The sequence below is a fragment of the Megalops cyprinoides genome, chromosome 15, assembly GCF_013368585.1.
Source record: "Megalops cyprinoides isolate fMegCyp1 chromosome 15, fMegCyp1.pri, whole genome shotgun sequence".
In the NCBI taxonomy this organism is placed as follows: domain Eukaryota; kingdom Metazoa; phylum Chordata; class Actinopteri; order Elopiformes; family Megalopidae; genus Megalops; species Megalops cyprinoides.
The window spans coordinates 22157822-22173104 of NC_050597.1; the positions used below are offsets into that span (position 1 = coordinate 22157822).

At 43.1% G+C, this 15283-nt stretch overlaps 1 protein-coding gene across 1 annotated transcript; it reads left to right on the top strand.

Annotated features, from left to right (window-relative positions):
- Nucleotides 1-1565: 1565 nt before the first annotated feature.
- On the top strand, nucleotides 1566-7488 carry calm2a (calmodulin 2a (phosphorylase kinase, delta)). The gene is made up of 6 exons (XM_036546236.1): nucleotides 1566-1639; nucleotides 3493-3523; nucleotides 6066-6209; nucleotides 6350-6456; nucleotides 6646-6781; nucleotides 7252-7488. Exons 1-6 carry the CDS (start codon nucleotides 1637-1639, stop codon nucleotides 7278-7280), a joined length of 450 nt encoding a protein of 149 aa, XP_036402129.1. The 5' UTR covers nucleotides 1566-1636; the 3' UTR covers nucleotides 7281-7488.
- Nucleotides 7489-15283: the final 7795 nt, after the last annotated feature.

The window sequence follows — 15283 nt, forward strand, 5'->3', positions numbered from 1 at the left end:
CCTCTGTCTAGGGCCCAAAGCACTTACGGAAACCACCGCAAACAAAAGAGTGATTCATGATGCCAGAGTCCTGTTTATTACTCTACCAGAAGAGAACGCAATCTCACCTGATGTGTGGTGTGCTGTGTTTGCTCTCTGCAATTTAGATAAAAGCCCCCACTCACGATAACATTGTCTACCAAAAGGACACAGATGTGTGTGTGTGTGTGTGTGTATGTGGGTGAACACCCTACTGCAGGGTGTGTGTGTTTGTGTGTTGCCACATCATAAGGATAGTGGGCTGATGTGTGTTGTCAGTCTATGATAAGAGTGTGAGTGTGAGCGTGTGTGTGTGTGTGTGTGTGAGAGAGAGAGAGAGAGAGAGAGAGAGAGAGAGAGAGAGTGTGTGTGTGTGTGTGTGTGTGATTGATCCACAACGAGCGTTATGTGTGTGATGGCGGGCCTATCATGTGGTGGGGAACAGATGGGCTGCACAGAGCATGCTGGGAAGAGTTCTCACTGATTCTGAGTGTCACTGCGATTCACTCTGTTCTGTGCTGCTGGTCTTGTGACAAAGATAACTGAAGAGGAATTCAGCCCAGTGGACGGAGCCACACAATTGTACTTATTCTGTTGCGGCCCCTGCTTTCAGACATCTGAGAGACACTGTGGCAAGTTGATGCAAACATTGAGCTGTAACATTTAAGATATATTCCTAGAACATAAATCTGTCCAAAACAAGTGCACAAGAAACTTTGGCAATTCATAGAACAGCAAACATGTTTTATTCAGATCACTTTAGCAAGAAATGCAAATGTAAATGTCTCAGAAACAGGGCTATAATGACAGTTATTTTGCTGCAGCTCAAGGCTGCAGTAGGTAGACAGGTATTCTGTTCGGGGAGTTTGAGTATTTAGGTTATTCTTACAGATAAACACACGATAGAGGCTACAACAAAACCTAGTTTCTTTGCTGGTAAAACAAATAGTACAATATCACCATCAACACAAATTTAAAGGTAAAGACAAATGACTTTGCAGTGTAGGCTGCTGCCGTTCTGTACGACAGACCACCAAGACGTGCAATGGGGGCTGGTAATTCTTTTACATGTATTAATGAATGGGCTCAGGCCCTGACGGCCGCATCATGCTTGCAGAAATCCATAATCGCCCTTTGCATTCCTCGCAATGCCTGGGGCCGTTCATGTGCAGTCTGGCGCTACAGTGCATGTCCAAGGGAGTGACGCATTGCAGGTACAAACGCACCAATCAGAAACCGCTACCCCTTCCTACTACGTCCTATACGGTGCAAGACTCAGCACAAACCTGCACCATGTAGACATGCGCAGACAAGTAGTTCCCAAGACAGTCCGGCTTCTGTAATCATTATTCCATATATGAGAAGCGCAAAGCATTTAGTTTTGAATATTGATGTTATTAGTGTTTTATAATATGGTTATATACCTAATGCATATCATTTATCCGCCAGTAATGTAATTGGAGAGAATGGACGGTGGCGGAAGGATACGGTGCGGGGGAGGAGTTTATGAACGACCGTTAAAGGCGGGTCAGAATCGTTCTGCTATCATCCCGTGGTGGTCCGAGCGAAGGAGAGTGGCTGGCTGTAGTGGAGCTACAAAACCAATTAGAATTTTAAAATGGTAAGTAACCACTAATGTCGATATGTTTTAGAGTACGGACTGGGGAGGGTGATTCCGGAGATGGCTGTATGACCAGTGCGTTTAAAAATAATGCGTTTTCGTGAATTGTGATGTAAATTAGATGAGCAGCGGTTTCTGTGTCCCGCTAGAATTCCTCATTGACAGGGTTGTGCCTCAGGATCGCGGGCGCAGGGTGTTTAGTTTCCCGGACTTTTCTGCAGGCGTCGCGGCCAGCTAACCTTCGCTAACCACGTGAAGTCTTGGGTCTGGAAACTGATCCTTTTTTTTATCGGTACGTTGAAAATATTCTTTGGAGAGTTTTGCGACTAGGATCGTGGGAACGTATGTAACGCTGGGAAGCCAGCACACCAGTGTCTGTCTACCCGAGCTTGCAAGAATGAATGATACGATGTTAAAATGAAGTCGAGGGTGGCCTTTGAACTTGACCCTCGCTTGTTGCTGCTACTAATCGACTAAGAATTGATTTGCAAAATGGTTAAAAGGAGTTTCGAAGCGCTGCGTACAATTGCTGTCGATATGCCAAATTGAGTTGTAGCAGATTGAAGCTTTTCATTTGCTGTTGAGCTGGGTAGGATGTAGCTCTTACATTTTCAAGTGCACATCATCAAACCTGCGCACTTGAAAGCATACGGTGACTACCATGGCCAATTAAGGCCATGTTGTCAGTTCTTGAACATGCTAGTTTATTCGGATAAATGAATAACTAGCTACTTGAGATCTAGTTAAATGGATCTGCTGCTTGCTTCGCAAGTGTTTCTTTGCTAAGCAAGGAATGGATTCTCGAACTACGTTAGTTAACGTTAAATAGCTCGTGTATTTTCCGAGATTTCTGCCTTGGTACAGTAACTTCTAGTACGCTACGTAGTTGGCTAGACCGACTATCCAAATGGATGCAGTATTTTTTTGTTATTCATACCGGAAAGGCTTGGCTAGCTTGCAAACTAACCACACCTTATTTGCTTGGGATGACTCGCTGTCGTTACAGTATCCGATGCGAATCTTTATTACATTGTTGATAGTCTTTTTCCTAGCCAGCAACCACCGGAAACTTTGAGAGTATGGTTTATTTAGGTAACGTAGGTAGCGATGTTGACAGACAATTGATTGGTGCAAACATTACTTAACCATTGCAAGCTGCCTTAATCGCAGTTGCTACTTGAGGCATTGGTACACGCTCTTTACATGTGTTGCCGTTATTCTGGTTTAATACGATTTTAGGCAGTTGCAGGGACTTGAATTTTAATGTTGTGCCAAATAAAATGCTTAACCAAATTACGATTGCCGATTCCATGGGTGGTCCTTCATGGTTTTTTGCGAAGACATTAACCAGAACTGTGGCTCCTCTAAAAGTTAATTACATCCGCCTGTCGGATCAGATGATACTTTGATGTGTGTGTCTGTGTCAAATACTGTATGTCAAAGGAGAGAGGGACGCTAGCTATCTTTAGAGGGGCTAAATTGGTGTGTCACAGATAAGGACGGGGGAAATCGGCTTTGACTGTGAACGATGTCTGAAGTACTCAGAGTGGTGCGCTCGCTGGATGTGCGAGAGTACGCCGGGAGGAGGCCGGGGAGCGGTCTTTAGAGACGGAGGAGGGGGCGTTTGGACCCGAGCGAACAATCGATCCGCTGTGTCTAATTGTGCGTTGGGCGGAGGACGGCTGTGCTTCGCTCTCTGCATGAAGCTATAGACGTATTAGAATGAACTTCTGTGTGAAAGTTTAAAAGCACCTCGAATTGCGATGCTAGCTGGCTGTGCATTGTGAAAAGTGGCAGGGCTAATATTATCTGTGGTAATGTTGAACTAACTGTTTTATTTTCTTTCTTTCCAGGCTGATCAACTGACAGAAGAGCAGATTGCCGGTAAGAATGCTAGATGTCCTCTCGTTTTGGCCTGTGGCGTGGTTTCTAGCGGCGCTGCCAATAACCAAATGTTTCAGTGGGATAGGTCGTCTCCTTTTAAGGCTTTCCTTGGGACAAGGCTGCTCATAAAAACGCCTGTATGAATGGCGAGGCCATTTTGCACCACAGCCCCATCTTGCCTCTCCCGGGGGAGCTGTAAACTTGGGCCAAAGGGCTTGATAGGAAAGCACTTCACAAAGGCTGTCGGAAATAAAAATTGTGATTATGCAACATGCGTTGCTATTTGAGTGCATGCTAGTGGTTGTAGGGCAGGGTGTGGCCCCAGTCCTTTGAAGGATTGAAGTAGGGCATATCCAGCTAGTTTGTCTGCCATCTGTTGAAAGGGGGGTGCATTTAAATATATGCAGGTGGAGATGTAATGGGGAGAGACAGGGGGCAGCATGCACATTAGTTTGTCAGCTATGGAGTGTGTTAGAGGAAAGGCAGAATGGCTGTTGTAAATTTCCCTCTGATAGGACAACATTGCATCCGAGAGGGAAATTGGGAGACACAGCTGGGAGAGTTTGTGTTGAAATGGACCACTGGGCTCTCGGCATGCCTCTTGTGATTTAAGCCCAATCTGACATTCAAGCAAACATCCAAATTCACATGAATATATCTGCTGTGCTGTGCCTATGGGCACGTGTTTACTTCCCCTGCCATCTGTGGGCCCTTGAGAGTTGAGGATGTGAAAATATCTCTGACTATATGACGTTTGATTCCTGGAATATACTAGTATGGCCCCGTCAATGGTGCGGTGTTCATTCAAATTAGGGTACGATAGTGGCCAGTGAATGTGTCCTGTGGGAACCGATGCACGCAGCCGTTAACATTGTTTGGCAGCTAATGCCCCAGACTAACGATCCAATGGTGGTCAGTATTCAGACAAAAAGTAAGGAATGGGTTGTGTAGAAATCCATAGCCCTCCCTGTAAGCTTCTAATCAGGGTGGATGCCACAGCTACTCTATAATTCTATGTGTCTGGCTGCAACATTGTATAAATATGTGCAGTTTCCATAAGTTTACATAAATGCTGAATTTGGCATCTCCACCACAAGCTACAGGGTGGATTAAAATTCTGCTCTACTTAAATATTTTTGTTTGCTGTTCATGAGAAGCACTAGTGGAGGTTTCCAGTGAAGTGGAAATCGGCAGTTATATTGCCACTGTAGCGTGGCCCTATTTGCCTAAAGGGCTGTTCCTTTGATGGATAAGAATGTGATGGCCTTTTGTTCCACTGTTGATGCAGCGTGTGTGTCAAGCCAAAGCCATGTGGTGAGTTTATCAGCCTTTTCAGCTGTAACTGAAGCCCGTGCTGACTGCGTCATGACAGTAATGACACATGTCACAGCCTGTGTATAAGGTTAGCATGTGGTGTATATACAGTGTCTGACAAAGTGTCAGTGACAAAGTGTGCAAAGTGGCATTCTTTGGTTTGGGTTTTTTTTTTTTTTTTTGTAGAGTGCAGACATGAAGCAGATTTTGATATTGTGATTGATTTGTAGTGTGCACCTCTGAAATGAGAGCACCGGCCTCAGACTTGCAAAGCAGGGGGAAATGGGGTACTATAAAGCACTCCATTGGAAAAGATGATGTGTTGGATGGCCGCCAGTGGGAGATTGCACTGTACTGGTTCGAAGGTCTGTAATCAGGCCTGGGGTGGGGCAGGTCGTGGATGGCATGGCACTAGCAAGGCTCATCGCAGACTGCTGTGTCAGCCTGCTCGGGGTCTGTGGCCCTCCTAGCTTAGCTGTCCTGAGAGGATGGGCCCCTTGGTTTGACTGAGCGCTATAACTTTATTTACTCCCTGTCATTTATAAACCCGAGCACTGGCACTTGGAAGGCATCGGCATCCACTTATCTTTATTAGATTTCCATTTTGCCTATGTGTTGTTGGTAAGCAGCATTTCTATGGCAGCGGGGTGCAGTCGGAGGCGGGCTGCTTCACTCAGGGCTGACCAGCTATCGGCTTGCGGCTGTTGAGCTGAACACGTTTGTGTGTTGGTTTATTTGGGATTAACCATGGAACTGTCTTGGCAGAATGAGGGCAGCAGAGCAGCTGCTGGTTTGCTTTCGAGGGTTTGGGCTATCCGGTTTCATTCCCCCCTTCTGTGTGCACGGTGGTTGGCCGTGTCCAGGGTTACATGCAGCGTCACTGTTTTACGGCGAGCGCAAGTTCACACGTGTTATAGCTGAGTTGAGTGGTCGAGAGAGAACTGATTGCAGTGCTGAGTGGATACTTGGAGCAATCTGCTGATTTCTGTTTTGGTGCTTTAAACATACTTGAATTTCAATTAAGTGTTTTGTGTTGATGTGCATGGGTCTGTCCAGTAAAAGGTATGGGGGAGGGGAAAGTAAGTGCTTTCTGTTTTAGTAATAAACATAGCAGCCCGTGCTTTTGGGTGATTAACTAACAACAAAACAACAAAACTAGTTTGGTCTTGTTCAGGAAGTGATATTGGGAAAAGAAGGTTTCACCTGAATCTTCTTTTTCTTCTTGCAGAATTCAAAGAGGCTTTTTCGCTATTCGACAAGGATGGTGACGGAACCATCACCACGAAAGAGCTGGGCACAGTCATGCGGTCCCTGGGCCAGAACCCCACAGAAGCTGAGCTGCAGGACATGATCAACGAGGTGGATGCTGACGGTGAGGATCCTGGACCCCAGGCCCAACTGATCAAACAGTTAGCTAGCATGTGTCATTGCCATCCCACAGTCACCCAGTGGCCTCAATGCCTAGTGTACTGTAGTGCTGAAATCGATGCTCATCTCCCCCATGTCTTTCAGGAAACGGAACAATAGACTTCCCTGAGTTTCTGACCATGATGGCGAGGAAAATGAAGGACACAGACAGCGAGGAGGAAATCAGAGAAGCATTCCGTGTCTTCGACAAGGTAAATTTGACATTTGAGGCACAATCTGAAACCCCAGATGAGGACCATCAGGGGTGTCCATTGTAGATATTTTGCATTTCTTTCAGTTAGCAAATGTATAATTTGGGGACCTGATTAAATATGTAAATGATCCCATCTAGTTTGTTGTGAAGTTAGAGTGGTGAGTAATCTGGAGTGTTTCTGTACCAGGATGGAAATGGATACATCAGTGCTGCAGAGCTGCGTCACGTGATGACAAACCTGGGGGAGAAGCTGACGGACGAGGAGGTCGACGAAATGATCAGGGAAGCAGACATTGACGGAGACGGTCAGGTCAACTACGAAGGTACACGGACAGTTTCTTCCAAGTTGAACTTTGCCGTATGGTTCAAGAGTGACTGCCCTGATGGGTTCCCACAAGTGACGTCACTCAAAGTTAAATTTCAGTGCTTCTCTAAGTATGTGTCTTAGACTGAATCTAACACACTAGTGCCCATAACGTTTGTTTTGGGATGATGGAATATTCTAGGCTTTATGCTGCTTGAGAGTAAGGCGGCTTATATTGTATTGTTGTGGGAACCCTCCCATGGCAACAGTTGCCACCTTGGATTTGTGCCAGTTAAAAATGGCATGCAGATAAAACCAAACTATTCATGACTGTTAGTGATTAATCAACTAATGCTTGATTCAGAAAGATAGTAATGTATTAAATGCGTAGGCATTGCTAAAAAGGAAATTTATCCTAGAGTCTTCAGAATGTCGTATTTGCTCTCCTGAACTCTACATTAACCCATTCTTCTCTCTTTCTCTCCACAGAGTTTGTACAAATGATGACAGCGAAGTGAAGGCCTTGTACAGATTTTTTTTTCTTGTATAAAATTATTTGCCTTTTCTTTGTTTGTAATTTATCTGTAAAATGTTTATTCTCCCCTCCCCCTGCTGTCCAAAGGAACTGCATGTATACTACTTAGGATTCAAGTCCTCATGTCCCTTTTTATTTTGCTGTCATCGTAAAAAAAATTGTTTGCGTGAAGGAGCTGTCAGTCACATGAACAGGTGGCGGCTGCTGGGGGGGGGGGGGGGGGGGGGGGGGGAGTTGTTAGATGCTTTCTACCGTATCAACCCCAGCCAGCCAATGCGAGGTGACACCGGGGCCACCTGTCAGTTGGAGGTTACTTGGCAACAATGTTGGCATGTAAACATTTTTTTTTTTTTTTTTTTTTTTTTTTTTTCTTTGATGTGGAGGAGTTACTCTGCATGGACTATGGACAAAGTATATATGGAAAAATTTCTCAGCATTGCACTATTGCAAAAAAAAAAGAAAAAAAAACAAACGGGTGTATCCACCAGGTACTCGTACACTAACTCTTTTTGTATCTGCTGTTCTATTTCAGAGAACTTCTTGTTTGATTCTTACTATGCTTTTTAACGTTTTAGTCACATTTCTTTTCCTTTTTTTAACTGCTTTTGGCACAGACATGCCTCAAAGAATCCATTCCAAGTTGTATATTTTTGTTTTCCAATAAAATTTACAATTTACCCAAACTGAAATCTGTCCTTGCTTTGTACAATGGTTAGATATTGGTTTTGTTTAAGCTCAGCTGAAGCATTTGTAAAGAAGCCTCTGTAGGCATGGTTAGCCTGTTTTGATGAACTGACTGGTCATGCACAAAGTGATATATGCCAACATGCAAAGTACACCTGCAGTAGCAGAAATTATCAGCAGTGTCTCTTACAATTCATGTGCTCAGAATGAAATTGTTCAAGTCCCATGATTATGTAAGCATTGATTATACCAATGGGCTGTTCTCAAAATATAGACAGGTGGTCCTGACAGCTGACTGGTTCTCTAAGGGCAGTTTCTGAAATGACCTGATTACAATTCAATAGAATTTCCTCTGCCAGACAGCAAACAATGTGGCTCTTATTTTTATTGAGCAAGAACAATTTGGCATTTAATTGCCAGCTTGGAGGTTCAAACTCATATTTACTGGATTTAAAACATAATTCAACTGCAGTCTTGCGTTTTCATCTTTACAATAGTGGGACTCCACACCAAAGAGCTTTTATTTTATAAAGCCATGAAATGAGTTCATTTGAAATTCTCTCACGGTTTTGTGCCCAACTCTTGAGACTGAAGTATCACACAAACTCCAGAATGCACTTCACACAAACGGAGAGAAGAGGTTAACCGCTGCAGAGCAGCAACGTTGCAGTGGTTGCCATCCGTTTCAAATGAAATCTCAAATTCCTTCCCCATAAAAACCTAAATGGATTTCTTGGTACAGGACATCCACATAAACACACTTCTGGGGCTCCTACTGAGATCATAACAAGCACTGATTTGTTGCAGTGAGCCGGGTCTCAGTTATGCACTCGGTTCCCGGAATAGGGAAATGTGGTTTCATGAGTAGGCACTAAGAAACCAATGTGTGAGTTCCTTGTCCTGGGACAATGTCGTGCACTTTATGTGTATCCCAGACACAGCGTAAAGCACGGAGCATAACAAAAAGAGCATTACCTGCAGATTTAGTGCCAATTCAGGACTAATGCCATTTGGATATGACAGGGACTGAAGCTCAGTTAAGTTTAATGTCTGTGAAGCTGGATCTGATCCAAGACTGTGGATCAGGGGCCTTAAATCTCAACCAGGTTTCAAAGCTAAATCCCAGCATGAACTTTTGGCCAAGTAATCACTACCCCATCCACTATGCCATGCTGCTACCATCATGTCAACTTGCAGACCCTGTTATTTATTTCAGTTTATTTAATGGGGAAATGCCCTTCATAATGTCCTGAACTGGGAGGGGTCGTAGCAGGCTACAGGAAAGCATTAAAGCAGGATGCAATGAGGGAACTCCCAGATCTCCTAGAAAATAGATTTTGAAACATATTGTGCTAAGAGAAAGGCACCACAGGAAAATGCAGGGAGTGTCACACACACACACACACAATACCTATATGAGAAAAGCATGCAAAGACAAAGTAGTTCTTTATAACCCATACTTGTAATGAGTTGTGGTATCGCTGTGGGGGTCTGCGTTTCTAAACTAAAGCATGAATCACTGCAATGAAGCAAAAAGAACAGATGTCTGTTTGCATTGCAACCTTTTACAGCCTCTTGAACGGGAGACTTCATTGATACGCATTAAGGACATTGGACATGACTATACTTGTATCACGGAACAGCGCTGGATGTGTTCCCCCAAGCTCTGTGCAAAATAACCGTCACGTAAAGAGCACTTCACTGATAGTGTCTTATTGCCGGGGTGCAGTCAAGTTTGCCAAGGTACGCAGCAGAGGGTGTTCCATCATCTTCCGTCTGGAGAATGCCTGCACACCGGGTACAGGGTGACTCAGCATTCTGCGGGAGGGTGCCTGGTGCTGGGCCTTTGTCGAATCACACAGCTGACACCTGCTTTTGTGGGTCAATCAGAAAAACTGATACGTCCTCTGCATCACAATGTAGGTGACCCCAGGGCACATTAAAGAGACAACAGCTTTCACAAACAATGGAAATTGATTGGTGGAAACAAACCCTGCAGAATGACGGGAAACATTTCTCTGTGATGCAGAGGAGAAATCCAGGAATTAGGGATGCTTGCAAAGATTCACTGACCACATAATGTTTTTGGTAGCCACAACAAAGGTGGCAGCTACATTGTTACAAACACCACCCAAGCCTTCTCCACGGGAAGTTGCAAAAGAATGTTAACGCAAATACCATAATGATAAACTGTTAAGTTGCGCCTTTGATGTGGCTGCTGGTGTGTGGGGAAACAGGTTTGTCTCTTGGACGCACCCCAGTACACTTATTAATAAAAGTGGTTGCCATGTTGTGCAAGACTGTGCCTGTTGAATACATCCATAAGGCTCTAGTGCATCAAGCAGACTGCTAGTTCTTCAGGATAAATTTGTATTTTGCTATCATTCCAAATGGACTTATTGCATGTAACTGAACAGTCCCAACAGAGACCTCTCGCTGACCCTGCACCGGAATGATGAAATGAACACTCGACTTCTTAGAATTCTTTTTTTATTCATAGGTGGTAACCAAACACAACAGAGACACTAATTATATGACTCTCACCTTCTTTCACAATAACTCTATTGCATTATGTTGTATAACTCAGTCAGGTCCACCAGCTTCTCTTTCTTATCATCCGTCCCAATGTCTGTCTTCGTTTCACAAAATAGAGTCACACTAAGTACTTGGTGAAGCAAATGTTTAACTACAACTCTGTTGTGCTTTCTACCACTAGTATTTCATTACCAGTCCATAAATCTGAATGGTACCTCTCACCCTTAAAAGACACATACCCAATGTGTCTCTCGAATCTACAGCTGGCTTGGAGATATCTAAAGAGTGTCCTGGATTCTACTTACAGAATCTTGGCAAAACAGGTCCCATCATTTCATGATAACTTCCAGCTACCTCAATACATTGACTGTTCAGATCCAGACGGGGGTTTTCAGCTTGATGAACTAGACCCCTAAGGGCCTCTGGTCTACCTAGTCAGGGTAGGAGTGTATTTCTTTCTCAATGACAGCGTGAGAACCAAGGGATTTTGCACTATTTCCAAAAACATTCCCCAGTACGCTAACACTCTTTGTACAGTAACTGTTGTACATTAACTCTGTTTACATCTGTTGTTCTATACAAGAGAACTGCTTGTTTCATTCTTACCTACTTCTAACATTTTAGTCATCCTTGTTCTCCTATTTCAACTGCTTTTGGCACTGGAATGTCCCAATGAATCCATTCCAAGTTTTCCATTTTTGCTTTCATAAATTTTTTGAGGTCCCCTTATCTAACTGGCTCCAAACTGGATCTCTTTAGTCTGGTCCTGTACAGCCCTTATTTTAATTGCTGTAGAATTTGCCTAAAGCCTCAGTCAGTAATCAAAGCTGTAGTTTGTTCTCTGGATTTTGGGCATTGGCTTATGAATAAAAGCCTTGACCAGGTATCAAAGGCTTCAGTTTCAAATGAGATGCAACAGTACTCTGTGAAAAATTACCCTTAAATTATCGACCCCCGATTGTAATAGCAGCTATTGTCTTTGCCAAGGTGTTGGATCTACACAGCATTGAAGTTGCTTATTAGCTGTCAGTTCATAATTGAGCTGGCAGGTAACCATTTATTGAGATTTTAAAATTACTATTATTATCCACGTCCTGCATCGTGTCAGCTCACGCAAAAGTAAAAAGCACAGCCTTGTCTCTACTGTTTCTGTGTTGGAAAATAGAAATAGCACTATTTGGTCTGACAATTTTACATGAATTTTAATATTTAACAATCCCCCGTGCAAAAACAGCATTTGTTTTTACTCTGTTCCTTTCAATAATGCATTAACTGTAACTACGTAAAATGTGGAGCAAAGGAGTCAAGCTGGTAGACAGTGAGTTCCAGTCCAGTCATTTAAAAGCACTTTTCTTCCAATGCTCCTGCAGGATGGCCAGACTGACATATTGAAATAACGTTGCAGAAATGTTGTAAGAACATTGGATCATCTCTTGGAGGATGCTGCTCTCACATGCCCTGTGTGATGTAAAACCAACCCTGTTTCTAAAGACACACACACACACACATACATACTATTACTACTGTAGACTAAGAGGGACTCAAGTGGGAGGATGAGAGGAATTCCACCCACTAGTGTTAGTGACCTGTGCTGTGGCTTTTCTTTACCACAGCCTGAGTCACCAGGGTCTGCCCCTATTACAATCACCATACCAAGTCAGCCACTGTTGCCATGATACCTTATGGTAAAAATATATCATATTCACACACCACAAGGGAACCTGAGCAACCCAAAGTGACTGGGCAAAGCTCTGTCCTATGACTGTTTGCTTCAACTAGAAATTGCAATTCTTTTAGTAATCCTCACAATGTTGTACCTTGTTCAAGCATTCACATAGTCAACCCCCCCCCCCCCCCCCCAAATAAATAAATAAATAAATAAATAAGAAAAAAGAAAACAACATAAAATTACTAGAAACTGGATTCACAAACCATCTTTTTGTCCACTTCCTCCTGACATCACTCTTAACTGCAGAATGAATAGAGTGAATGAGAGGTGTGGGGTATGACTGTGTTTTAAACATAATATTATTGGAATGAAAATATATAATTAAGAATCTCTTAATTAAGAAGGCCATTAAGAAGGCATTAATTTCTAAATGAAAATGAAAACATTGGTGGAAATTCTAACCCCATCCCCCCATCCTGTATTGTACCATCTGCGTGAGGTTGGCACGGTGGCGGATATTTCGGAGAAGCCCAGTAGGTGTGCTGTGTTTTTTCTCAGAAGTGGGAATCGATTACACGCTGTGGGCCCTGTTTGCGCTGGGTGTAAAAATGCTGCCGCCAAATTGGAAGATTGTCTTCATTGTTAAAACTGTGTCGCACTCACACTTTTGTGCTGTTTAGAGAAAACCGTCCTGTTGAACAGATTATTTGCTAGAACAACTGATGCCCACGGTAAAAGTAGAGTATGACAATGCTGCAGCTGAGAAATAGACACACAGACATTACCACACACTCATACACACAACAGTGAATGAATAACAGAACTAATTGTAATTATTTAGTACATTTAATTCCATTTGACAATGTTTGTACAAAAGGGGGGGGGGTGGTTTGCTCAGCTCAGCCACCATCAATAAACACATGCGCGCAACGCTTCAACAAATGCTGTGCGCATGTAATGGTGACAATTAAAACCACCCCTGTGGCTACAGCAGAAATGAAAGCTGATGAGGTAATCAGGCGTTGTCAGAGAGTCCTGGGAGTGAGCCGAGGCGAGGGAGGCGATTCATCATGCGGACAAACACAAAGTGACACGGACGCAGTGAGGTGCCACGACAGTTAGTGTCGGGGAATTCACAGAAATCGCATCTTGGTAAACTATTCACCGACAAACGGAGCACAGAGGCAGACCGAGCATTCTGAACCTCGCTTGTTACTCCTCAGAACCCTATGTTCCAAGTAGCCTAGCAACCAGGCAGCACATTGCATTCTACCGGGGCTCCGCTGAGAGCTATGTTTTACTTTTTGTAGGCACTAGATGGTCATGTTCTGGCATACAGCTAGTGCATCATCCTGCCACGTGACCGACAGAAGAACTACAGAGATGTGGGAGCAGAAGACGTTACAGAGAGCCACAAACAACGAGGGGAAACAGGGAACATGCATTATGTTTTATCTGCTCCAGAGAGAAAGAGAGAGAAGGAGAAAGGTTTGGGAAATAGAGAGTGGTTAGGCAATATGCTTGAATTTGTGTTTTATACGAAAAATAAAAATTGCTCCTCACGCCACACCTAGAAGCATGTTTATAGTGGGCACACATGGATGTTTACAGTCCTGTCTCTCACTGAATGCTCTTCTGATGTTCTCGCAGCTTCACTGAGAAGGCATTCAGAGAGTTTCCCAAAGTCAGAGTTAGTCTATTGCAGTGGCAGCAAACTGTCTGTTGTGGGGTTAAGTTAAGCTCACCATTGTCTCCCCCTCTGTGTTATTCCAGGAGGGGGTACTGGAAAAAAAATGTTTCTGCTGTGTACTCTTCAAAACAGAGTTGTATGCACACCTGACCGATAAACTTTAAAATGTTTATTACAGACAAACCTACCCTGAGGCATCATAAACTGAGACAGCATCACAAAAATATGACAAGGCTCTGGCAACAAACGCACAATTTTTTCATATGTTGGCTGAGACACTGTAGCAAAGTAATAATGTTACTGCGACGTTACAGAAATGTCAGGAGCCTTCAGCATTTCAGCTGTGCATGGCTTCAAAGAACTCTCCTTTCATCAGTCGCCTCATGTGTCTCTCTGACCGTTTCCATTTCAGGTAATGGGTGTCATGGCAACCACTGTGTTGGATGAGCAGAAGACATCCCACGAAAAACCAGCATGACCGCTTTCAGATCCAGAGCTCAGCACAAACAAGGAAAGCTGTTCTTTTTCAAAGGATAAACAATGCAATGCACTGTGCAGTTAAAAACGAGTGGTTAGCACTTATGATGATATTATGATTATGATTAGGTCAGTTAGCAGATCCACAACATTCAGAGGGAAGTACAGCATATAGCAATGTAGAGCTACATGACTGCAGATGTACACACACATATACACCTGCAATACAGTTAGTCTTGGCGTAGTCATAGCACAATAATAGGCTACCATACACATTGCAATCACAAAGTAAATAAATTGAAGAACTACGACAGAAGTCGCCTCCCCAACACTCACTCAATATCTGTTCATGAAATAGATGACTTCAACCCATGTTAATATAAAAAAATAAGAGGAGAACGATTTTTTAAAAACGAAACACAAATATAGATGAGTTGTTTTTTGTTTGCACGATTGTCATTTAAAGTACGCATTTTGTTAATTAAATTATAGTAACCTTTATGAATTAAAACTGTATTAAAACTTGTTTATATTACAGAACACTTGGAGAGTGTCCTTTTCAGAGTATTGGGGAACTTCTGGTGATTATTTTGCAGTATGCTTTAATAGTTTAAATACGTCTGTCGATGACAGAACACTTACCCATTTTTCTTATATTGGCATTAGGACTTTGAACCCTGACTTTATCGCTGTAACTGTAAATGTAACATAATCCACAACAAACAAACAATAAATTAAACAATAAAATAAACCCGTTTTATTTGTATATGATAGCTGTATGATTGGTAGTTTTTTTTTTTTTTTTTTTAAATAAACAAAGTTGTAATTACAATGACTTCGGTGTAGGTGACTGTGCAGCTAGCAGCAGTCAGTAAAAGTGTGCGTAATGTGATCTGAATGTAAGGAAGCCGAGGCTTTCGCAGCAGAGTCG

Bases quoted from the DNA above. Each gene is read 5' to 3' on its own strand.
- calm2a (XM_036546236.1), top strand. The intron at 6,210-6,349 runs GTGAGGATCCTG...CATGTCTTTCAG, and splicing joins CAACGAGGTGGATGCTGACG to GAAACGGAACAATAGACTTC. The intron at 6,457-6,645 runs GTAAATTTGACA...TTTCTGTACCAG, and splicing joins CATTCCGTGTCTTCGACAAG to GATGGAAATGGATACATCAG.